At 41.5% G+C, this 27097-nt stretch overlaps 1 protein-coding gene across 2 annotated transcripts in view; it reads right to left on the reverse strand.

The window, feature by feature from the left end:
* LOC142100784 (Krueppel-like factor 8) overlaps positions 1-27097 on the reverse strand; it is a 121688-nt gene that overhangs the window by 35765 nt on the left and 58826 nt on the right. For both annotated transcript variants that reach the window (XM_075184589.1, XM_075184590.1), the window contains 2 exons: positions 11855-12368; positions 1587-1700 (listed from right to left, as the gene is read on the reverse strand). In XM_075184589.1, the coding sequence (XP_075040690.1) occupies positions 1587-1700; positions 11855-12368 (628 nt within the window). The remainder of the gene's footprint in view (positions 1-1586; positions 1701-11854; positions 12369-27097) is intronic.

Below are 27097 nucleotides of genomic sequence, written 5' to 3' on the forward strand. Positions count from 1 at the left end.
AACAAATAGCCCTCCTCCCAAAACTTAGCCCCACATTCAATAAATAGCCCCAAACCACCGCAGCATTAAATTAAAGGTCCTTCATCCCATATTAATTTAACATCCAGTATTAAATTATATAGCCCCACCAAAAAATGTAATTGCCCCACCTTCACCCCACAAATAGCACCCATTAAATAATTAACCCCAACCTAAACTCCATCATTAAATTAATAGCCTACCTCCCACCAATGTACTATTAAGACAGACTCCCCCATTCCACACAGTAGCAGCCCCCTCACTGTCCTACACAGACTTAAGCAGTGACCGTATCCGACACACACACTTTAGGAGCCCCCCCTCCACACACACTAGCAGCCTCACACTTACCTTGTTCCTGCTGCAGACTCCTCTCACTGAACACATGGGACGGCACCTATCATGTGACACATCCCATGTGACCTCTGTAGGAGACTGCAGCCACTGAGGTGAGGGAAGGAGGGAGGGATCCGTGGCCACATTAAGGAAGGTGGCTAGTCCCGAAGGAGGGCCCAGCAACCTAGTACAATGCTAGGCAGCCTCCTGAGGCCACCAGCCTACCGGGAAAAGTTCCGGTTTGTTACATGGCCAATCTGCCCCTGGATGTGGAAAATATTTTCTAAGAGGTTAGATAACGTAGGGTTTCACGCATAAACCCATTTATACACTGCTGACTCATATTAAGACATTTCAATATAGTGACAGTCAGAAGTATCTAGGCATTTCACTTTCGACTATCTGGTACTGAGTGTTTAATTTTAAAATCAATTTTTTTTTTTGTATATTGATGTCTTCTTTATCACACTTTTGAAATCTAAAAAACAAACAAGCAAGCAAACAATGCTTTAGTTTGTTAAGCTAAGTATACAATTCTAAGCACATGCAAATGTCACAATAACCACAATTTGCATAAAAAAATTTAGTGGCAAAATTTTCCCCATTATGAATTGCCTTCATTCCCCTCTAGCGGTATGGAAGGGAACCATCTTTCTAAAAGCCTAAAGGTAAAAAATTAGAAATGCAGTTTACAATCACAGTTTATATTTCTCTAGCATCGCTGCGTGGGGGATTAGCAAAGTGAACAGGAAGGCTCCATTATGTGTCACTACAAGTCTCACAGTTAGTCCCAAACAGCTTTGCAAGTTCTCCATTTCTCCTGTCATAAAGTTCATCAGTTTAATCTTAAAAGTTGCAGAAATAGGAGTAAAATAATTTGAGTGTCCAAAGCATAGCTTAGGAGTAAAAGTAATCAGTGGAGGATTGCATTTACAGTATATGTCTTTTCAACATTTCTTCTGCTGGCAATACTTATTGTGGTCGGGTTATTCTGCAATGCCATACCCTTAGATCTATGAACAAATTTGCACAACTTTTGGATCAGCCAAAGAGCATGCACAAGAACCAAATTGGCTGACCACGTCTCTACCTGTTTAATTAGCACAAGACATAAGCTTCTGATATCCTGATTGATGAATGTATTGTATTATTTTTTTGGATGTATTGTTAGTCATCAAAATATCATGTAGAATTAATTTTACTCCAAAACAAAATAAGTTACCATTAGATACCTGAATTATGTGAGAAGTCAACCTGACCAATTTCACATGGAGACTGGTCTGCCCTTGAATCAGAGTCTTCAACTTCAGAAATCGGTGACCGTAACATTATGCTATGGGTCCTCCCTAAAATAAAGAAAAGATAAAGACATTTTTTTAAAGAGCTTTCTTTAAGGTTGCAACTCACAGTCACTTTCCAGATGTGAAGACATGGTTTTCTGGTTGTATATGTTGCTGTCAATATATTTTGGTGTGTGGTTAATTCTGTATATGGTACAATCACAAAATTAAACCGTGCATTATGAAGTGTGCATTTACAGTTCGTGCACCCATGTATTTTAGCACTAGAAACCAGGCGCCTCACATGCTTAAATTGGTCAGGTCATAGCAGGTAGTGTAAGCACTATACACTCAATGGCCACTTAATTAGGTACATCTTTCTGGTACTGGGTATGACCCCCCTTTGCCCTTAGACCAGCCTGAATTCATTGTGACATGGAATCAAAAAGCTGCTGGAAAGCTGGAAGCATTCTTTGGTTCATGTAACATGATAGCATCACACAGTTGCTGCAAGTTTATTGTCTGCACATTCATGCTGTGAATCTTCAGTTCCACCACATCCGAAAGATGCTCTATTGGATTGAAATCTGGTGAATGTGGTAACCATTGGGGTACACTGAACTCATTGTTAAGTTTGTGGAACCATTTTGAAATGACATGTGCTTTGTGACATATTGCATTATCTGCTGTATCCATTAGAAGATGGGTAGACTGTGGCCATAAAGGGATGCACATGGTCAGCAACAATAAAGAAGGATGCCTGTGGCATTTAAACAATGCTAAATTGATATTATGTGCCAAGAAAACATTCCCCACACTATTACACCACCACCAATCTACAACGATGACACAAGGCATGTGGATGGATCCATGTGGCTTACACCAAAATTCTGACCTTACAATTTGCATATCGTAGAAGACGTTTTCCCAATCGCCTACTGTTCAGTTTTAGTGAGCCCTTGTCCACTGTATACTCAATCTCCTGTTTCCTCAATCTCCTATTCAAGAGGGGAATTTAGTGTTGTCTTATAAAGCTGTAGCCCATCTACTTCAAGATTCAATGTGCTGTGCGTTCAGAGATACTATTCAGCATACCCCTGTGGTAACCAGGGCTGTGGAGTCACAGTCATGGTATCGGAGGCAATTTTGGGTGTGGTTGGGAGTTGGAAAAAATATTCCAACTCCAGCTAAAAAAAATAAAAATGCAAAAATGGCAGGAGGCGAAAACAAAAAACAAACAAACAAACCAAAAATAAAGATAAGCACAGCAGGACAATGTTGTTCTATTGATTGAACACAAGAGGGGAAAAACTGTTGCTGACAAAATTCTTTAGGCAGCTATTTATGTAGACCGAATGCACTGGTTCTGGTGGATGGTCAACAGCTGACAAAAGGAAAAGATGCTCTGTCAGAGGTAGCAGCTAGAATGAATGTTTGCATGAATGTCAGGAGGAGGAAGAAACTAGTGCTGCTGTCATGTCTTCATGCTCATCAACTGAGGATGACTGATTTTGACCAATATTTGGAACACATGGATCAAAGCATTGACACTTAGAAATGAATACATGGTCACAATCCATAGAGAACAAATTGAATACATTTCAATGAAATTTCTCACTTGCAGTAAAAGAAATAGAAAGATTTGATTGTTCATCAAAACTAACCATGAAGGAAGTTACTCCTTTATACACAGAAATTGTCATAGCTGTTGCCTTGGTGGTTACTGCTTTGCCACCGACCCAAAGTTACTGTTAAGAGGTCATTCTCTGCTCTTAGGATAATTAGACCAGATTTGAGAGTCCATGCAGGAGGATCTGACTGAGGCTATACTTTTCCTGGGGACAAATTCTTCAAAGATTTAGGAAAAATACTAAGCGTGCATTGAGTAACAGTATTGCATATTTTCATCACACAAGATTTTTTTGTTCTGTTATTTTGCTTAAGAATATACAGTCATAGACAATCGTTTTGAGAATGACACAAGTATTGGTTTTCACAAAGTTTGCTACTTCCGTGTTTTTAGACCTTTTTGTCAGATATTGCTATGGTATACTGAAGTGAAATTACAAGCATTCCATAAGTGTCAAAGACTTATTGACAGTTAAATTAAGTCTCTGCAAAAAGTCAATATTTGCAGTGGTGTCCCTTCTTTTTGAAGACCTCTGCAATTTGCCCTGACATGCTGTCAATCAACTTCTGGGCCGCATACTGACTGATGGCCGCCCATTCTTGCCTTATCAATGCTTGGAAATTTGTCAGAATGTGTGGGTTTTTATTTGTCCACACGCTTCTTGAGGATTGACCACAAGTTCTCAATGGGATTAAGGTCTGGGAGTTTCCTAGTCATGGACCTAAAATTTTGATGTTTTGATCCCTGAGCCACTTTATCAATTTTGCCTTATGATAAGGTGCTGCATCATGCTGGAAAAGGCATTGTTCATCACCAAACTGATCTTGGATGGCTGGGAGAAGTTGCTCTTGGAGGATGTTTTGGTACCATTCTTTATTCATGGCTGTGTTCTTAGGAAAAATTGTGAATGAACTACAGCTAGGAAGTACAGCTAGGAGTCATGAATTCGGTGAAAACACTCTGTGTTTATTTGCAGAAAGGTGATAACAACAGGTTATAAGGAGCAGTGATAAATACCAGGTTCCAGCTGATGCAGCAAGTAGCATGAATGTCCAGAAACAATCAGGTAAGGACAACAGGAAATGACATCAGGATTAGGACAACAGGAAAGGACATCACAGGATGGGACAACAATAACCAGCAATGACTGCTGGGAGGAACAGGTATATATAAGGGGAATGAGACACACCCAGGTGCATGAGATAATTAGTGAACATACAGATTAACTCCTTAAGCACAAGAATAATGCACAATAGCAGCACCTCTGGTGAAAAGAGGTACTGCTGAAACACAAAATAGCAATACAAATAATAGAGTCCAAAATACCAGGAGGCAGGTTGTTACAGTACCCCCTCCCTAAAGGGCGGATTCCAGACGCCCATATCACCAAAAGTGTTCAAAAGTGTCCGAGTCATAGTCCACTATCGGGTATGTGGTGGAGAAATCCTCATCCATGGACAGAGAAGGTACGGAAACCATGTCCAAGGAATGCGGGAATCCCGAAGTCTCACCTCTCTTCTTTTTACATTTCTTTTTCTTTGCTTTCTTTTTAGGGACACAGGATTGCTCAAACTGAATAGAACATGCAGGTAGCCTCAAAGGTTGGGCAACTGGAGACAACGAAGTTGGCACAACAGACATGCAAGGAGTAAAACTGACAAGTGCTGGAACAAATTCCTTGAACACTGCCTCACAAAAAAGTTGTAAATCGGAAAGGATGGGATCTCTGGTCTCAACAAAGGGGCTGGCCCATTCCAGAGCTTTCCCTGTAAAATTGGACAACAGGTAATATACTTGCTTCCGTTGGCTATCTAGGAGGTCAGGTACTGATGGTAAATAGGATATAAAAAATTTAATCAGAGCATTAAATTGCTGTATATCCCCATTGAAGGTAGGTGGTAGTTCAGACTTGGTGGCAGGCCCGGACTGGGCAGCAGGCTTGACAGGAGACCCAGAATGGGCAGCAGGCTTGGCAGCAGGCCCGGCAGCAGGCCCGGGCTGGGCGGCAGGCTTGGGAGCAGGCCCGGACTGGGCGGCAGGCTTGGGAGCAGGCCCGGACTGGGCGGCAGGCTTGACAGGAGACCCAGAATGGGCGGCAGGCTTGGCAGCAGGCCCGGACTGGGCGGAAGGCTTGGGAGCTGGCCCGGACTGGGCGGCAGACTTGATAGCACTTTGAGAAGCCTGAGGGCAGACAGCACTTTGAGAAGCCTGAGGGCAGACAGCACTTTGAGAAGCCTGAGGGCAGACAGCACCAAGTGGCAACTCGGGCTGGACCGCATGGACTGGCAACTCGGGCTGGACCGCATGGACTGGCAACTCGGGCTGAACCGCATGGACTGGCAACTCGGGCTGGACCGCATGGACTGGCAACTCGGGCTGGACCGCATGGACTGGCAACTCGGGCTGGACCGCATGGACTGGCAACTCGGGCTGGACCGCATGGACAGGACCCCCTCTGGAGCAGACTGGAAGGGCAGCGCCCCCTCTGGAGCAGACTGGAAGGGCAGCGCCCCCTCTGGAGCAGACTGGAAGGGCAGCGCCCCCTCTGGAGCAGACTGGAAGGGCAGCGCCCCCTCTGGAGCAGACTGGAAGGGCAGCGCCCTCTCTGGAGCAGACTGGAAGGGCAGCGCCCCCTCTGGAGCAGACTGGAAGGGCAGCGCCCCCTCTGGAGCAGACTGGAAGGGCAGCGCCCCCTCTGGAGCAGACTGGAAGGGCAGCGCCCCCTCTGGAGCAGACTGTAAGGGCAGCGCCCCCTCTGGAGCAGACTGTAAGGGCAGCGCCCTCTCTGGAGCAGACTGGAAGGGCAGCGCCCCCTCAGGAGCAGATTGGAGCTCAGGAACAGAGATAGCGGCTGGAGACTCGGGACCGGACACAGTGGCAGGAGACTCGGGACCGGACACAGTGGCAGGAGACTCGGGACCGGACACAGTGGCAGGAGACTCGGGACCGGACACAGTGGCAGGAGACTCGGGACCGGACACAGTGGCAGGAGACTCGGGACCGGACACAGTGGCAGGAGACTCGGGACCGGACACAGTGGCAGGAGACTCGGGACCGGACACAGTGGCAGGAGACTCGGGACCGGACACAGTGGCAGGAGACTCGGGACCGGACACAGTGGCAGGAGACTCGGGACCGGACACAGTGGCAGGAGACTCGGGACCGGACACAGTGGCAGCAGGCTCCAAGCTGGAGGCAGATGATGTGACCTCAGAGCTGGAGGCAGATGATGTGACCTCAGAGCTGGAGGCAGATGATGTGTCCTCAGAGCTGGAGGCAGATGATGTGACCTCAAAACTGGAGACAGAGGCTGGCACCTCGGCACAGGAGACAGAGGCTGGCACCTCGGCACAGGAGACAGAGGCTGGCACCTCGACACAGGAGACAGAGGCTGGCACCTCGACACAGGAGACAGAGGCTGGCACCTCGACACAGGAGACAGAGGCTGGCACCTCGACACAGGAGACAGAGGCTGGCACCTCGACACAGGAGACAGAGGCTGGCACCTCGACACAGGAGACAGAGGCTGGCACCTCGACACAGGAGACAGAGGGAATGGGTGCCTCAGGACAGGCGGCTGGAGCTGGCAGATTGGGTCTCTTCGCAGAGAACAGGAATGCTGGAGCATAAACAGATTTGGAGTGCCGAGAGGAAACAACAGGAGATGGTTCAGTAAGCTGACGTGGTCTACGGACAGGACAGTCCTGCAAGAAATGTGCATTGCTGGCACAGTAGAGACACAGTTTGTTGGTTACTCTGCGCTGTCGCTCCACTTCGGTCAGATGGGGGCGTGGCCCACTTGTGAACCGGGCATTAGTTAAACTACAGTTGTTAGTTAAATGCAAATTTGACATGGTATTATTGCAAGGTGTTGGCGGCACGGATTCAGCAGCAGACAGAGTTGGCTGGGTCAAATCAACAGTATTAGATTTCAGTGAAACAGTCTCTGATAGTCTCCTGAGTGGGTCCAAAAGCAAAGTGGAAAATTTGGCCAGCTGGGAGCGTAACAATATAATGTCCATTTGTAAGGTTTGTAGCAGGGGTAATTCCATGATTGGTAAAACAGACATGTTGCAAAAGACAAATGAAAACTTGATTGCAGCAAAAAAAAGTCCCAGAATAAAACAAAACTTTCACCTGACTCCAAAGCTGTTTTTTGGGCTGGTTATACTGTCACGGTTCTCAAACAGAAGTACAGCTAGGAGTCATGAATTCGGTGAAAACACTCTGTGTTTATTTGCAGAGAGGTGATAACAACAGGTTATAAGGAGCAGTGATAAATACCAGGTTCCAGCTGATGCAGCAAGTAGCATGAATGTCCAGAAACAATCAGGTAAGGACAACAGGAAATGACATCAGGATTAGGACAACAGGAAAGGACATCACAGGATGGGACAACAATAACCAGCAATGACTGCTGGGAGGAACAGGTATATATATAATGGGAATGAGACACACCCAGGTGCATGAGATAATTAGTGAACATACAGGTTAACTCCTTAAGCACAAGAATAATGCACAATAGCAGCACCTCTGGTGAAAAGAGGTACTGCTGAAACACAAAATAGCAATACAAATAATAGAGTCCAAAAGTCCAGGAGGCAGGTTGTTACACTGAGAAGCAACCCCACAAATGAATGGTCTCAGGATGCTTTGGCATGACACAGGACTGATAGTAGCACTCACCTTACCTTCTCCGGACAAGCGTTTTTCCAGATGCCCCAAACAATCTGAAAGGGGATTCATGAGAGAAAATTACTTTACCAAAGACCTCAGCAGTCCATTCCCTGTACCTTTTGCAAATATCAGTCTGTCCCTGATGTTTTTGCTGGAGAGACGTGGCTTCTTTGGTGACCTTCATGACACCAGGCCAACCTCCAAAAGTCTTTGCCTCACTCTGCGTGCAGATGCACTCACACCTGTCTGCTTCCATTCCTGAGCACGCTCTGCACTGGTGGTGCCCAATATCGCAGCTGAATCAACTTTAGGAGATGGTCCTGACATTTGCTGGACATTCTTGGGCACCCTTAAGACTTCTTTACAACTATTGAACCTCTCTCCTTGAAGTTCTTTATGATCCGATAAATGGTTGATTTAAGTGCAATCTTACTATAGCAGCAATACAATTACCTGTGAAGCTCTTTTTGTGCAAAGCAATGATAACTGCATGTGTTTTCTTGCAGATAACCATGGTTAACAGAGGAAAAACAATGATTTCAAGCATCACCCTCCTTTTAAAGTTTCCAGTCTGTTATTCTAACTCAATCAGCATGACAGAGTGATCTCCAGCCTTGTCCTCGTCAACACTCTCACCTGTGTTAATGAGAGCATCACTGACCTGATGTCAGCTGGTCCCTTTGTGGCATGGCTCAAATGCAGTGGAAATGTTGTTTTGGGATAAAGTTCATTGTCAAGGCAAAGAGGGACTTTGAAATTCATTGCAATTCATCTGATCAATTTTCAGGATATTGAGTATATGCAAATTGCCATCATAAAAACTGAGGCAGCAGACTTTGTGAAAAATAATATTTGTGTAATTCTCAAAACTTTTGCCCATAACTGTATATTTTGTGGTCTAACAGTCCTATTCATATAATGTTGATTAAAGAGAGATCCTATGTGTGCAATTTTCTATCTTCTGTTAGATTTACCATACACAGTAGAGGAGTAGTTAAATATATTTATAGGAACGCATTTGGTAATATTATGAAATGTTTGTATGCAGAGGACTGCTTATTATGTTCTGTTAGTCTCACATTTTATATATTCTTTAGTTTTAAGGTATATCCTATGTTTCTGTTAAAACCTTTTTTATAATTTTATTAAATGCATAGTATGTTGCAAATTTACTTTCATAGGAATTTAGCACGGTTTTCTTTTTTAACTTTGATATAATATATTGTATGTACAATTAATCCAAGTAGCTTGATGATTTTCGGTGTGTGATGAAAATGCCTTGTGCTGCCATTCTACTACAGTAAATTTCTTATTCATCATAATCATTTTCATCTATTTATATAGCACCACTAATTCCGCAATGCTGTACAGAAAACTCATTCACATCAATCCCTGCCCCATTGGAGCTTCCAATCTAAATCCCCTAACATACACACACAGACCGAAAGAAACTAAGGGTAATTTAATAGCAATTATCCTACCAGCACGGTGGCTAAGTGGATAGCACTTCTGCCTCACAACACTGGGGTCATGAGTTCAATTCCCGACTATGGTCTTATCTGTTTGGAGTTTGTATGTTCTCCCCATATTTGCGTGTGTTTCCTCGGGGTGCTCCGGTTTCCTCCCACACACCAAAAAACATACTAGTAGGCTAATTGGCTGCTATCAAATTGACCCTGGTCTTTGTCTGTCTGTCTGTGTGTGTGTGAGGGAATTTAGACTGTAAGCTCCAATCAGTCAGGGACTGATGTGAGTGAGTTCTCTGTCCAGCACTGCGGAATTGGTGGAGCTATATAAATAAATGATGATGATACCAGTATGTTTTTGGAGTGTGGGAGGAAACCAGAGCACCCGCAAACACAGGGAGAACATACAAACTCCACACAGATAAGGCCATGGTCGGGAATCGAATTCATGACCCCAGTGCTGAGACAGAAGTGCTAACCACTAAGCCACCGTGTTATTACAAATTAATATACGTTTGCCATTTATAAAGGAGTCAGAGTAGGGAGTCAGAGGTAAAATAGTCTGAGTTGAATGGTTATTTGAGCTACGGTCAGCTTCCTGTCAGTTTGAACATGGTGGGCTATTTCTCTCCGACTCCTCTCATTAACAAGGTGCTTTTGCCCGCAGAACTGCCACTCACTGAATGTTTTTGTTTTTATGCGAACCATTCTGTATAAACTCTAGCCTGAAAATCCTTGGAGACCTGCAGTTTCTGAGATACTCAAACCACCCTGTCTGGTGCAAACAGTCAAAGTCACTTAGATCACATTTCTTCCCCATTCTGGCTTTTGATCTGAACAACAACGGAACCTCTTGATCATGTCTGCATTATTTTATACATTGGAGTTGCTGCCACATGATTGGCTGATTATACATTTGCATTGTGCAGGTGTACCTAATAAAGTGGCCACTAATAAAGTGAGTATTTATTATAAAATTAAATAAATTACAGCCACTTGAAAAATGACATCTGCTTTGAAACCTGTTTTTTTATATATCATGATATTACTGACAGTCATCAAGCCCCAATCAACTTCTTAAGTTTGATAAATCTCATTCGACTAATACATTATAGACTTTACATTATTATTATGTATTAAAAATAAGTCAAAGTCAGTCTGTGTGTGAAAAAGAAAAAGTACACTCCATGACTCAGATGAAGAACAACTTTTAGCAGCAATAACCTGAAGCTATTATTTTCTGTATGTGTTTATCAGTCTCATATATTCTATTTGCACAATTTTAGACCACACTTCCTTATAACACCGCTGAAGTTCATTCATGTTTGAGGGTATTTGTTTATGCAAAGCATGTCAAGGGGGTTAAAGTTTTCAGCCATTCAGTTGTACGATTTCCTGGGGTGTTTAGGATCTCTCATGTTGCATGATCCAATTCTGGCCAAACATCAGTTGTCTGGCTTTTGCTCAGTTGCCCCTTGACATTTCATTGATAAATTTGTCAGCAACAGAAAATGTTCACTTTAGAGGGTTCTTGATAACTAGACCCCATTGTTACAGTAGTGCAGGTATGGATGTTTCTTACTTATATACTTGAATACAAATATACAAAAGCTAGGCACTGCAAATGGGGCTCTATCTTAAAATTACATATGGAAATGCATCAGTGTATATGAAATATGTTATTAATGTAAATAGGTGTCTCAGCTATTGCTGAACATCCAAGATAATCATGCAACTAGATAGATGGCAAAGAAAGCTGCACATTCTTGATTTAAACAAATGCCTTCTGGTGGGTAATCAGAATATTATTGACAGTTATATTAGAAGGGACATGCACACCGTGTCTTCAGGGCCTGCAAGTGCTGTTTCAAAGTGCCAAATTATATCAAGAAATTCCACAGTGAAAAGCTCAAGAGAAGACTGGACAATAACAGTTAACTTTACTTCTAAAATAGAATATCCTTTCCAAGGGAAGAAGGAAGATTAAATGACAACAAACTATAACTATCTGCACTCTATTTGAAATGGCCCTTTTCTCATCCCTTAAACTATTATGCAAACATCATTATTAGATCCAGCTGAGGTAAAAAGCTTAATTAACTGTATGAAAGAAAAGATAATTAGCATTTTTAAAAAGATTTGAAAATGCTATTGCCCACTAAGTATTGCTGCCTGTACAGTTGCCTCACTGTCTAATTAAAGAGTGAACCATTTGTTCTGACACACAGAGAGGAGGAAAATAGGGTACTAACTAATGCAGTAGCATTGACTGGATGTTAGGCAAAAGACAATGTTCTCTGTACACCACAAACACATTTTAGCTTTTCTTAAACAGTTATGTGTCAGATAGGTGTTGGTTAAAGAAAGGAGAGAAAGTAAATGCATCAATAAATTACTGGCAAACTATTATTACTAAACAGTCAGCACATACCCCAGTATGTTCTTACCTGTTGTTTTTCCATCAGCTCCTATTAGTGGCACAGTGAATGATGCAGTTACACCATCTGTTGGCATTGCTGTATATACCACAGGCAGTGACTGCACCACAACAGGTATGGTTTGCAAACTGCCCATTTTACTGGGCAAATTGACAGAGGGAATTGTGTGAATGACATGAAGTATCTGCTGTCCACCACTGCCCTGAGTTGAAGCCAAGATTGAACCTGGAGAAAGTACAGCAGGAACAGCTGAACCAAGGCCTGATAGAGAGACCACCGGAGGAGGTGTTGATAGAGGTGTGCCCAGGCACATGGATGTAGTAGGAGGAGGACTCTGAGATCGGCGAGTTGATCGTTTGGGTTTATGCAGAGAAAGGTCAACTGGTTCAGCCTGTGGAAAACTGCAGTCACTGTCTAAGAGTTGCTCAGGCGGTTCCATCTTGATGTCACTAAGAAGAGATGAAGGTGATCTCTCAGTGCTTATTTTGCAATGGGATGACATTAGAGGTGAGGAATTGTAGGCCTGAAGAAAGAGTTTGAAGAGAAAAATAAATAAAATGGGTCAATTTAAAAATAAATTACAAAAAACAGTTCCAAAAGTCAATACGGCAGTTTCTCAAATATGAATAATATTTTCCTACTAAACACATACTTTGCACCCACACATATCTACAGTATATTTTCCTATGTTCCAAAACAGGACATGCATACAGTATTTCACACACAACTAGAATGCAAAGTGCCTGAAAACCAGAACACATTATGGGGGGTATTCAATTGTTAGCGTTAACGCTGAAAAACGAGCGCTCAAAAAATATTACCATTTGTATGGTAATATTGAGCGCGAAAAGCGTTAATACGGTAGTATTCTCGCGAAATTTCAGCTCGCAGCTCAGGGAGCAGTGAGCTGAAATTCCGCGAGTAATTACCGTATTAACGCTAAGATTTTTTGAGCACTCGTTTGATAGCGTTAACGCTAACAATTGAATACGCCCCTATGTGTGTTCAGATTTAAAGTGAACCACAAGCTTCCATTTATTTCATATGCAGTCAAACAATTATTACAACTTCCAGCAAATCTGTTCACTAATGTATATATGTAACCCAAACTAAAGAATTAAACATTAAAGCAAACATTTTGTTTTGGGAGACAAATGTATGCTGCATAACTTTTACATTTAAATATTTAAAATGTGGGCAGCATGCCAATATGTAAAAATTCTGTAAATTGCAAAAACTTATAATAGTAACTATGGGAAAATATAAGAGAATAAAACTGTATAGTGATATAAATGTAAGGAGAGTTGCAATGCTTTGCCTTCTGAAAAGCCAGTCTGATAATTCTGCACAGTGATCTGGTTTGAGCTGAAACCAGGCACACCCTGGGTGGGGTTGACTTGTTTAAATGGACAGGGTGCGTCTACTGCTCACACACCCTTTTTCTCCATTTTCAGACCCCCTCCTCCTAGGATTGGGTGGGGTGTGGATTCTGTCAGCCAGTGAACTTACATTACCCTCATTACAAGTTGTAGAAAATAGTTAAGAACTGCTAAGCTGCCTTAGAAGAAGAAGGATCAATCAAATAGATATGTGTATAAAATATTTACCAGTGTTCTTAAAATAATTGACTTGGGAAAATGAGTATGATATATCCACTTAGCACTTGGGTAGTTTGGTAGTTTTGGTATTTAAGATCTCATCCACTCAAAAAGAATTTACCCCTGACCTCTCTCCTCTAGTTAAACCGGGTTTAACACAGTTCCCCTATGTAACAATGGAAACATCTTTGACATTAAACTGTCCAGGTTGGAATAGCAACCCTTTTCCAGCCATGCTATGCTGCAAAACTTTAGTGATGGAATCTTGGAGCATACAACAGAAGCTGCCCATTAAATATCCATTGTTTATGTGCATCTGTCATTGTACACTGCAGAATTCTATCAACGAAGTTGTGCAACACAATTCTGTCTCACTCTTCACAAACCTTTTTGGATTTAAAACCTGAAACAGCTACAGTCTTCTCATGCTAGTAAACCAAGAAAAAACCTGCATTCCGAGTAGAACAGCTATAATGTACTCCTCAATGAAGGGGTAAGGGGAGTAGTGGCTACAGATGTGCATACTTCACAATGGGGAGTAGGGGGTGGAGAGTATGAAGAGAAGAAAAACATTTTACATTTAGTAATCCATTAAAACTGGACAAAACTACACAGCTGGATTGGATAACTTTCAGATTATTTCTGAAGAATAAAAATAAGCAAGCAATATGCACCCAGACTGATTCCGATGTCAGGGAGAAGTGCAGACAATGACACACAACACCTTATTAATATTGTGACTGGGTAAATGACTTTTGGTAAAAATTTATTTAAAGCAAATCGCGCAGGGCACTTATTAATGTATTTGTGCATGCACTTATTTTGATATTGTGTGTGTATATTGTGAGATAGGAAATAGTTATCCCTGAGACCAGGGTAGAAAAGTTGTTATTTTTCGCTCCATAAGACGCACCTGACTATAAGGCGCACCTAGTTTTTAGAGGAGGAAAACATACACCGGCCCCTTCACTCACACAAAATACACCGGCCCCTTCACTCACACAAAATACACCGGCCCCTTCACTCACACAAAATACACGGCCCCTTCACTCACACAAAATACACTGGCCCCCCACTCTCACTCACCAACACACACACACACTATATTAACACACTGATCCCCACTCTTAGATACACACACTATATAGCCTCCAGCGCACACAAACACACACACACACACACTATAGCCTCCAGCGCGCGCACACACACACACACACACACACTATAGCCTCCAGCGCACACACACACAAACACTATAGCCTTACCTTATTCCCTCCGCGCGAGATGTCTTCAGCACTTCGGATCCTCCTGATCGTCCGTCCCCCCGCCTATCTGTGAGGACCTAGCTATCACATGGGACGTGCACCACATGACAGGTGCCGTCCCATGTGATAGCTAGGTCCTCACAGATAGGCGGGGTGACGGACGATCAGGAGGATCCGCAACCTTCTCCACACTGGAAATGTAAGTTTTCTTTTCTTCCTTCCTTCCTGGCTTGCAGTATTCGCTCCATAAGACGCACACACTTTTCCCCCCACTTTTTTGGGTGGGAAAAGTGCGTCTTATGGAGCGAAAAATACGGTATATATCTGATACAATGAGCCTGTGTTTACCAAACCTCTTGTGTATTGTGATGTGGGAAACTAGTTTGTTTTTGGTTTTTGTTGTTCTGTGTGAATATGTATTCTGAATGGTCTGATGAAAGGCCACATGTTAATGATATCTTTTGATGTGTGAAGGTCCAACATTGAAGGCAGGAACTTTTAATTAAGACTGGCTCCTGGATTCTCTGCTTCTGAAAAACAGGTGTAGGACATCACAGCGTTTCTAGAATTTCACAGATAAATGTAAATATCGTTAGCTTTGCAATGCATGTAAATTTATGTTTTGGGAAGCAGGGTTACATCCTGATTCTAAAAATAGACTATGTCTGAACTGTATAAAATATGAGCTGTGTGAGAATGTAAGTGTTCTTCGGATTTCAACATCTGACTTGATCACTGATACCTCTAATCAGTGAGAGCAAAAAAACATCTTGCTTCAAAGACCTGCTTGGAAACATCTTCAATATCGATGTATCCCTGTGATCTACACATTAGACCCTAAATCTAATCCGTTCTCCGGCTGTCTCTGAGGTTTTGGACCAAAGTGTTTCCAGTACCGCTGCTCTGCCTGCTACCCAGCAGCCCTGGTCAATGTGATAGGCCAGGGGGGGATCCATTCACAGCAACCTGGATCCATAGTAAGAGGTCCGGAGTTACCAGCCCAGGTACATCAGCAACGAGATACGCTAGCAGCGTCAGTGACCCAGAAGAAACCCGGTTCTGGATGCCGGTATAGGAGTCTAGTGGTGGCAGCAGGCCCCTCCCACTGCGGCAGGAGGGGCGTATTCGTAATAACGAAAGGGAACGGTGGCAAAGTAAGCCCAGCCGGTTTCCAGCAACAACAGACAGGGTGGCATAGGCGGTCCATCCTGTCACAAATTAGCAATTTAAATGACATTTTTAGCATCCAACAAACCAATTCTATAAGCAGCTTTCACTGATGTGTTTTACTACTCTACAAAATAATTGCAAGGGCCTCTGCTGTGCTAGAAGTGGCCATACTACTTCCATTTTATTTTAAACCCGTATGAAATGTGCATTTCATATCTTTCGTCTACATGGGGATCCCCCATGTAGACTATGTTGTGTGTCATTACAGGAGACTAAAGGACTTGCTCAACCAGTGCTGACAATCGCTCTAAAGCATGGTGCAGTCCCAGGAAACATTTGAAAGAGGGTGTGTGATGAGATAAGTGTGACTCCATCTAGTGCGATGGTTGTGTTGAGTTGACAAACCCATTAGTGAGGTTTATTAACAATTTATTAACAGTAATTTATATAGGGTCTTATATTACTCAGCATTCTACAAGGAATATTTAATCATTCATATAAGTACCTGCCCTGTGGAGCTTACAATCTAAATTCCCTAACACACACACACACACACACACACACACACACACACACACGGGTTAATTTTGTTAGAAGGCAGTTAACCTACCACTATGTCTTTGGAGTGAGGGAGGTAAACAGAGCACCAAAAGGAAATCAACACAAACACATGGGAAGAACCTACAAACGCCAAACACTTTGCTTCTACTATGACAAAAAATGTGCTGCAACTTCAGGAAAGGCACTGATGTTTGTACAAATATCCAAGTGCTCTGAGCTATAAAACACTGTGCCAGCATGTTCCTGAATAGATGGACTTCAAAAAAAGTACAGTTATTCTTACTTTAGCATTACCACAGGACATATATGTCAGAAAGCTGCCCATGCCAATTTGAAGAGTAACTGAGTGTGTGCAATCTAATGACCACATAATCTTTTTAGACTGGACCACTACTAACCAATTTCTGAATCATTTGCCCAAACACATATTATGAAAGTCATCAGACAAACTTAATTTCCATTGAGATAGATCACATTAAAACCATTAAGAGTTTGAATGCCCAGTTATCAAAAGTTCTTGCTTTTAGCTTGGTAGGATCATCATAAACCTGCACTAGTAAGACTATCAGGATAGTCCTCTTTATCATAGTAAGCTCAGATAAGTTTGTGTGAAAGTGAACAGGGGTGCCCTTAATTATATACATGTAAACTAATTTTTTTCTCTTTAAAAAGCTTTGCAGCGTCACTACATTATGTTTGTGACCTATTATGTCTGATCCGCATGCACGGCCCTCTAGCCTTTAGTGGTCCCAAAGAGGAAGAAGGAAGTGCACTCCTACAGGTATGCCGCATGACCTCCCTGCACTGTGCAGGGGAGGTCATTAGAAGTGGAAATCGGCTGGCCAGTTCTGATAAGGTCAGGAGCAGCCGGCTAGGGCGTCGGTGGCGGCCTGTAAGGCTGCCTATTGCCCACCGCTGATCTCAGAAACCTTACCACCTTGCTTCAACTAAACTAAGAAAGCACATAGTCCCTAGGTTCCCAAAGTGTGCGCTGCGGCTCCCAGGGGTGCCGTGGCACTGTCACAGGGGTGCCGTGGCACTGTCACAGGGGTGCCGTGGCCAGGGGACAAAAAAAACAAAACAAAAAACAACTTACCATTCCAGCAGCGCCCGGGACCCAGCATCCTCCTCCCTCCTCATTGAATGTCTGGCGTGATGTCATCACGCCCAACATTCATTGACAAGCGGCAGGAGAGAGGATGCTGGGTCCCAGGCACCGCCGAATTGGTAAGAAGAAAGAAGAAAAGAAAGAAGAAATAGAAGAAAGAAAGTCAAATATGGTAAGTAAAGAAATGGAGGGGAATAGTGATAGGAAACAGCAATGGAGGGGCATAAGAATTAAGGAGGAGGCAGGGTGAGGATGCAGAGAGGGCACAGAGTGTGGATGATGATGCAGGGGCACAGAGAGTGAATGATGATGCAGGGGCACAGAGTGTGTGAATGATGATGCAGGGGCACAAAGAGTGTGGATGATGATGCAGGGGCACAGAGTGTGTGGATGATGATGCAGGGGCAAAGAGTGAGTTAGATGTAAATTATTCTTTGACAGAAATATAATTGAAAAAAATATATAAAAATATTATTTTCCCTTGGATTTACGTGTATCTTTCCATACAACTAAATAAGTATTTCTGTCCTGACCTACATACTTATTACGTTTTTTTACCCAACTACTTATAAAACGGGACTGCTCAGTAATTATTTTGGAGGGGTGCCTTGAAAATATTATGGAGACTCTAAGGGTGCCTTCCGCAAACTGCACAAGTTTGGGAACCATTGACATTGCCCATACTTTTGAAAAATCATTTCAGGGAGAATCCCCAAGTAAAACCTATTCAGTGTGCTGTTGAAGGGGGGTGTGTCCTGCTATGCCAAAGGGGTGTGTCTAGGTACACCCATTGGCCTATCTAGTGCCACCCAGGGACATGTTCAGTGCCACCAGGTGGAACCTAGAGGCTGTATTTGACCCTAAATTCTTCAAATATCAAAAATATCTATTTCTATAAATTTCTATTAAATTTTAACAAATACATTTTGAACTTTTAATAAATTATTTACATAAGTATACATATACACAAATTTATTTACTTGTATTTTACTTTTTTACGTTGAACTTGGAAGACTGTCCAATAAAAAAATTACTTCTGGTATGGTTGCCTGAAAGACCATTTAATATCACCAGCTATATAATAAAAAAATCATGTACCCATACAAACTCCCAGGAACTCTTACGCTGCTCCCTCTCTCCTCTTACTCTCCCTTTACTTCTCCACCTCTGTTCTCTTTATCTCTTACTATTACCCCCTCTGTTGTACCACTTATTACTCCTTCATCTTATTTTTATTTTACATTATTTTTATTTGAATTTCAACAAGGTGTGGAGGGTATCAATAAGAAAATAGGAGGAGGGGAGGTAGGGGTACATCTGCAGCATCTATTGTTGTATTGTTGCAGCATCTATACATGTATTGTTTTAACAGGTAAAGGTCATATTACAGGTGGCTACATATCACTCCTTTAATTCCTCTCTTATTATCCTTCTTTATATGTTCCTCCTCAGTCCTCATATCTCCTCACTTTCTGTGCCCCACTTATGTCTGTCTCAAACTCTCAGCTCTTCTTGTGTCTGCCACTATCTTCAGTGCAGTTCTCCTGTCCGGTCAGCCAATGACACAGTCTCTCAGGGTCATGTGTGTGGGGGTGGGGCCTATGTCTCTGCAAAGTCTGAAAAGCTGAGGCAGTCTGAACAAGTATAGCTGAGTTATGACACTGTGTGTCATGACGCTAGAGGTGGCGGATCTGCCACCCTCTTCTGATCTGGGCCACAGTCTGTGAGATGAGAAGACTCCCAGGAGTCTGGGAAACTGCCTGCTATTTCAAGAATCTCATGGACAGTCCAGGAGAGTCTGCATTTATGACATAGCCACACCACACCAAATAATGAAAAAGTCACACCAGCCTACCAAGTATATATTGGCTCACTGTGATTTAATTAAATTTAAACTATAGCCTCTTGACAAGGAAACTATTGTTTATTTGAATACACTACAACAGTCACTCTGACTACATTTAGAAGCATATCATCTCCAGTAGACTACTAATATAACTCTCAAATGATGATCCTTTGAATGTAGCAATAGGTAAGTAGGATAGTCACCCTCTTAGCAGCTAGCTATCATCCCACATAACAAGATTGACTCCCCCCCTCAGCTCCTGAAAAAAATATATTTCACCGCTAATATAAAAAAAAAAAAAAAAGAGTTCTATAATTTTACAAGTATTAAATAACCTCAAATACATAATAAGTAAAAATGAAAAAATTTAAAGTTGAACACCTCTGTGTGACAGAGTAATTAATATAAGCTTTGTTGCGAACTCTGAAACAACAAGTGGAAGATAATAAAGATCGAGTGACAATTAGGATTGGGGGGGGGATTTAACTTTGACAATGAGGAGAAATTGAACTGTACCAGGCTTTACTTTTCTTGGCTAAAATGCCACAATGTTTTCTCAAATGCATGGTGAAATATTTATGTGACAATTGAATGAACATAAAGAATAAAGAATCTGTTATTTTGGCATGTGCAAAGCAGTCTTTACTTTTATATGTGTACATTTTGGGAAAGTAAAATAAATGTTGTGTTTTTAGATGTAACCTTTGTTTAGCACAATTTTGTTTTATATCTGTTTTATTGAAATAGCAGGAAGAGTACCCTCCTTAGAGGAGCCGATTACAATTGGGTTTCTTATTGAAGGAGACGTTCTAGGCAGACTTTATTTATTAACAGTGAGCGGCCAGTCCTATATAGTTTTGTTTTTGTTTTTTAAATCCATTAAGTTCAGCAAAAAAAAAGGTCACATTTAATGTTGTACATTGCAGAGGTTGTGACACTATTATTTTGTTACTTACAGATTCAGCAACACATGCACTGTAACCTGAAGCGCCAAAACTTTAGTACACAACTATATGCATTACATAGGCAAACCAAGGAAGGGGGGTCTAGTGCTTGGAAACCCCCCTCCAAGCCTGGGGCACTGTATAATTGAGGTGGCTGGACCATGCCCCCGCTTCACACGGTTCTGCTTGAAAAGGGAGAGATGCGTGCACCTAAAAGTAGTGCACGCAGCATTGCCCATGAATATTAATGGGGATAGGAAGAGTTGGAGCGCAGCCAAGCACTGTCTAAAATTATAGCCACGCCCCCATGCATGCTTGTCACGCCCACTGGCGGCATGGTGTGGAAACCCCCCTCTACAAATCCAGCGTTTGCCCCTGCATTAGATTGTTACGTGGACAGGGGCAGGCGGGGCATCTGAACCCCAAGCAGGTCCCATATAGGTCACTGGGCCACCTGCATTTTTTCTCCTTTAAAATAGGCTGCTGAATTGAATCTTGCCCCCCGGGCCAAAATTTGCCAGCCTTACTCTGTACGTGGAACAGTAGCAAACACTTTCAAAGTAATCAACCTTTATCAAATAAATTTTCGCATCACTCCACCTTTCCAAAAAACCAAAAGGCAGGATTTCAGAATAAAATCTGCACTTGAAAACTATAATCTATATTTTATCAAGTTTTGCACTGTCTTGATTGAAACAAGTAAAACATGTACCAACAAGGCATACAATTTTGAAAACTAGACAACTTCATTGAATGAGGAGCCTCCTGAGATGATAGAAACCAGGATGGGGAAGACTTGGCAATTATACTCCCCTCCCCCATATCTGAACTTATTGATGCTTTCCTTAGTGTAGGGTTATATTGTCTGGTGATCACCAGGCAATATCTAAAGGGACAACATGATTTTGAAGAAGGGACTCCCCCTTTCAAAAGATAGTGTATGTGCTTATTGAAACTACGATTACTTCAAAGATGACAAATTTACATCCATCCATAATCTATTCATTTACAAAAACTTGTCTCATCCTCTGACACTACATCTCCTTTAGCTTTCTGCTATGGGGTAGTCTCCCTCAGCCACACTCCCAAAACAGGAAACAGACAAGGTGGTGGAGTAGGCATTCTACTTTCTCCAAGCTGCACCTTCCAAATCATACCCTCTAAACCCTTCCTCTCATTTTGTACCTTTGAAGTCCACACTAGCCATCTATTTTATCCTCTCCACCTTTGTGTTGCTATCATTATTGACTTTGTGTGTCCTCCAGGATCAAAATTTAATTACTCACCCTTACCTAAAAAGCCCTCAACAAGACCACCCTTCATACATCTCATATCAAAATATTCTTCCTCCCGCCCATCTTAGATCTACCTTTGACCTGCGTCTTGTCTCGTCTCTGGTAACCACCTTTCACTCCTGTCTACAAAACTTCTCCTGTGCGGATCCCAACTTATGGAATTCCCTACTACGCTCAGACTTTCCCACAGCCTTCAAATCTTTAGACGCTCTTTGAAAACCCATCTCCTTTTTCAGAGGTGACCTTATCCCCGATAATATTATTCACACTAATGCACCCTCACAAGTGTCCCAATCATCACACTAAACCACATTTGATACTCATGTTTCAGTTGTGCACTCTTGCACTTAGAATATAAGCTCTCTAATGAGCAGTCCTTCATACTCTTTGTTTTCATGTTATGTATGTACTATTATTCCTACTGTACAGCACTGCGAAACATTGTGGTGCATTACAAAACTTTGATAATGATAAATCACTTGTACAGGTATTAATGTGATCACTGGATCCATAAATACAGAGATCTGTTTTATATGAAGAGGGTGCCCAATATATTTCACATAAATCAACAAAAGTACAAAGAGCGCATTAAGATGTTTCCCATCATGAAACACCTCAACTGTACATAGTACAACATACCGGTGTGCATAAATCAAAATCTATAAGGTGAAAGTATGGGGATATTGAGCTGGCAGCTAAGGCAAACACTTGGGTTACCTTCACCCAGTGTCATATTTTCTCTAAAGTGTGTGCACACACAAACTCTGAGCCCAGCACACACGGATGAGGTAAGATAGCACACAGCCATGATGCCAAGGAAGGACTTATAGTTGATCTCCATTTAAGGCACTCTAAGGGGGAGATTCAATTACTTGCGATGTGGTGCACAGACATCACCACGATGTCTGGCTGTGCATATTGCCAGCAATTACAGTAGGAATCTCAGCTCATTTCTAAGATCGTAGATTTCAGCTACAACATCAACAGGAGGTGTCTCCGCAGACTTTATGGGGTTTTCTTAACTGTGGTCCTCAAGTATCCAACAACAGGCCATGTTTTGAGGATTTCTTAATCATGCACAGGCAAATTAATTTTCCTGGGCCAGTAGTAGTTCTACCTGCTTCCACAGAGAGAAATTCTCAAAATATGATCAGTTGGGTGTATTTTAGGGCTGGAGTTTAGAAATCATGTCTTCCTAGCGCATTCATAGGTGTATGCCCACATTCCACCTATGAACTGCGGCTTGAAAATGAAAATGCACTAGCTATTTTGGGATTACAGACCTAGGTTGAAATACATACGGTGGAAACATTAAAAATGTAATTGCAAAGCCCTGCCTCTTGCCAATGTAGAACCATGCCCTTCATTAATTTAGGCTTTTCAATATTTCTCTTAATGTACTGATCATTGGTTAATCATTAATTTCTTCAGTTAATCATTAGAGTGAGGGTACAAAAGTACAGTCTTTATAAGTTGTGCCAATTGTTTTTTATATTTGAAGGTATGTGCCTATATAAAATGTACTTCCCTTTGATAAATGTGCCAGGATAGATAAAAACCTGTCTCACTAAACGTAATGTACAGTCTAGATTATAGGCCCCATCAAAGTACCTGCAAAAATAAGCCCTTCTGCAGAGATCAAGCAGCTCTTACTTAGTCCAACCACAAACTAGGGAACACCCCTGTAAATAAATCCAATCTAACCTTTCAATCTTGTTTAAACATCTTGTTCCACTAAACAAAACTGTTTTTCGCATTTGACTCAACAGAATGCACAAAACATATGGGTTAGGCTTGGATATAGATCGGAACACCCACCCGGCAACCCTATGGTCTGCCATTTCTGTTTACAGACATCTGGCATTTAAGCCCTGCTCTCAATGACCGCAAATCATAGCCCTAGTCATTTTATTCTGAAAGGATTAAAACACTTAAACAAGGCTGATAGAAAGACACTGGCAAAAAATGAAGTAATTATGGGGAAGAAATGATAAACAATAGCTACTGAATGTCACATTGTGCAACAGATTTCGGTGCAAGTTAAATTAAGAGCAAGGTGCCCGAGTAGATTATGCTTTTTTTTTTAAATCCAGTATTTTTATTGAAATTTTTTAAGATATAAACATACTAAACAACAAAAAGAAAAGAAAAACAATCGCATACATATCGGAATTAAATGACGGAATTTACAAGATTACATTAAAGTATAATAATAATAAATGTGCTATATTCATTCAGGATCATACATCGTAAATGCTTATACATAAGCATGTTACACATGCAGGGTTTATTACATGGACTCAGATACTTATTATAAGAACTGCGGTAGCCATACATTTAAGTAGATAGAGCATCTGTACTAGATGACATAGGATAGAATGGAGACTCTAACCATCTGTACCATATATTCTCAAATTCCTTCAGAGCCTGTCTGCTAGTATAAACAAATCTCTCGTGCCTTATGGTGATATTGACCAGTGCCTTCCAATTTTTAACCGTGGGACTCGTCGGGGCCAACCATAGCCTCGCTATACAGACCTTAGCCAACATCAATAACTGTGAAATGTACATTTTTGTCAGTTTATTAACTTTCCCCTTCAATCGGAGCCCAAAGAGACAAGTGGCCGGTGAACTAAGAGACACTTCAATTCCAGTAACCTGAATACATCTCCTGATCCTTCGCCAGAAGATTTGTATACATGAACACTCCCATAGAAGGTGCCAAAAGTTAGCATTGATCGAATTGCATTTCGGACAGTTAGGGGTAGCATCCGGGCGAAATTTTGCCAATCTAATAGGGGTAAAGTAGGCCCTGTGTAAGATAAACACCTGTATTTGTTGAAATTTTAATGATGAAGTATAACCTTTAGTACTGGCTGTAACCATTTCCCACTCCTTTTCTGATAAAGAGATAAATAAATGAGATTATGCTTTTAGTTTCCGTGAGATGTTCAAGTATTACTGTAAATGCCATTTTTGTGCGCATAAGCAAATTGTGCTAGGCTTTGCAGCTCATTGAATAAGCTCATACTTGCCAACTCTCCCGGAATGTCCGGGAGACTCCCGCATTTTGTGGCAATCTCACGGATCTGGCCACTTCCTAGTCAAGTGGGCAGAATTAGGTCCAAAATGCCGCGATTCACCGGGAATCGTGGCGTTTTGCCCCGCCCCCTGCTGTAAAATGATGCGTTTGTGTCATTACGTCACAGGGTCGGGTCCAAAATTATGTGAATTTTGGAACCCCGCCCCCATCACGCCCACCTTCCCCGGCAGGCTCCCGGAAGCCAACTTTCGAAAGTAGGAGCATGGCTTAATGGGAAATTAGTTGGCTTTGTTGGAAAACAGCGTGGCATGGGCAGGTCATGGTATGGGCAGATTGAGAGATTGGTTTAATTTATTGTGGTATTAAATGCGGTGATGTATTCAATACCTTCATATAAACAGTGTTCCCCTATAGTATTTTTCACATTTTATTTTCTTTCAAAATGGAATCAAAATGTATTTTTTCAGAAATGATTTTCTCTAATCAACAAAAAATCTAAAAAAGTTTTTCTTAAATAAATGCAAATATTTTTTTTCCCCCCGAAATATTCCCCAGTTCACAAAGATACACTAAAATAAACCCTGGATCATTTAGTCTAGACTACAGAGCAGGGCCTGATTAAGACCATGTGGGGCCCAAGGCAACATAATGGTTTGGATCTTCTTACTCACACTCTGACAGAAAACCTGCATAAAAATGGATTGGCGCAATTCGGGCCAGTCCTTGCCCATTGTGCCCTAGGCAGCCTTATGGATAACCCAGCTCTGCTTCAGAGGTCACAAATAGTAATTGAGGATGTCCACTTGCAATTAATGCATTCCCAACAAGAGGTTTACCATGAATTTAAAAGAAAACAAAAAAAACTTTTAAATCAAATCCAAGGAAAAAATACATGTAAAACATGCACAAATCAGAAGGACTTTGACTTCTTTTTTTATTTAAGACTTTTAAATAACCCTCTAGAGCACTGTAAAATGGTCATAAAGGCATGGCAAAAATATGGCACAACTGTGAATTATCTACAATGGACACTCGAATACTGAGCATCTCTGAAAAAGGGCAATTGTTAGGTAGACCACAAATAGGTCTATTGTATATATCACATAGTTACAGTCCTCAATGGCAAAGATGAAGGACACTGTCCAATGAACAATAGTAACTCAAAAACTTCAGAAATCTTGGTTTATAAGAGAATATAAAAAGATTCCCGTCCCGGAAGATGTAAAAGCGCTGCCCAAATAGAGAAAAAATATCTATGCTAAGGATATAAGTATGATATTTAAATCCTGTTGTACCAACTCTGGGTCACAGGGATTCTGTGTCTACCCACACCGATGCAGCCACAAATTTAAATAGTATGGTGAGCACTGGAATTGAGAAAACCTCCAACAGGTCATGTATATGGTATACACTTACAATTCTACGTTACTAATGTGTGGAGCAATCACTGAAGTTCATAACATGGGAAAAGTAGTGATGATTCTGCTGGTAATTTGGACTGCTGAATTATTGAGGAAGCGTGCTATTGACCAAATATAAGTTTATTTAACTAGATAAAATCCATGTAAATTGCACTTTTTTCCCCAGAAGATTTTCATTAAATATAGAAGTCAGCAGGCTGCAATTGTTCCCTCTAATGCTTTTCACATAACAACTGTCCCCCTCCTCCAGACAGTGTTCCTCGGGGGAAGGCTACGTAAAGACCAAAACAACACTAGCTTGGAATTTCAACTGTCAGAATCATCATTAAGGGATGGAATCTCAGGGAAACTGTTGAAGTCAATGCAAGAAAAAAAAAATCTTAGAGAACTGCTGGTAGACTGGTTAGATATGCAAAATAAACAACCATAGATCCTACAGAAAAGTTTGACTAACACCAAAGTAATGGAACAGTATAGCTTTGCTCACACAAAAAAGATTTACATGGAAGAGTTGCAACCATCTCCTAAAAGTCAATGTCTGACGTGTGCAAAACAGTTCTTGGAGAAGCTAGAGTCTTTTTGGAAAAAGTACCGTGGACTGATGAAACAAAAATGTAACATTTTGGTTACAACCCAAAAAATATAAATATAAATATATATATATATATATATATATATATATATATATATATATATATATATATATATATATATATATATATATATATGTGTGTGTGTGTGTGTGTGTGTGTGTATATATGTTTATTTATTTTGGAGAATACAGGCGAAGCAATTGAAGGAAAGAAAACCTTGACCACTGTTAATCATGGAGGGAGATGTAATATATTTTGGGGCAGCCTGGTCAGAGCACATATTACGCATGTGAAATTACTTTGCTTATTTCTTCCTTTTGCAATTTCAGCCTCACCTGATTGGCAGAAGGATGAGCTCTTTGAAAGGGGTGGAACTGTGCCTTTTATACGGAGAATAATAGATGTGGA

Source organism: Mixophyes fleayi, chromosome 9, assembly GCF_038048845.1.
Source record: "Mixophyes fleayi isolate aMixFle1 chromosome 9, aMixFle1.hap1, whole genome shotgun sequence".
NCBI lineage: Eukaryota > Metazoa > Chordata > Amphibia > Anura > Limnodynastidae > Mixophyes > Mixophyes fleayi.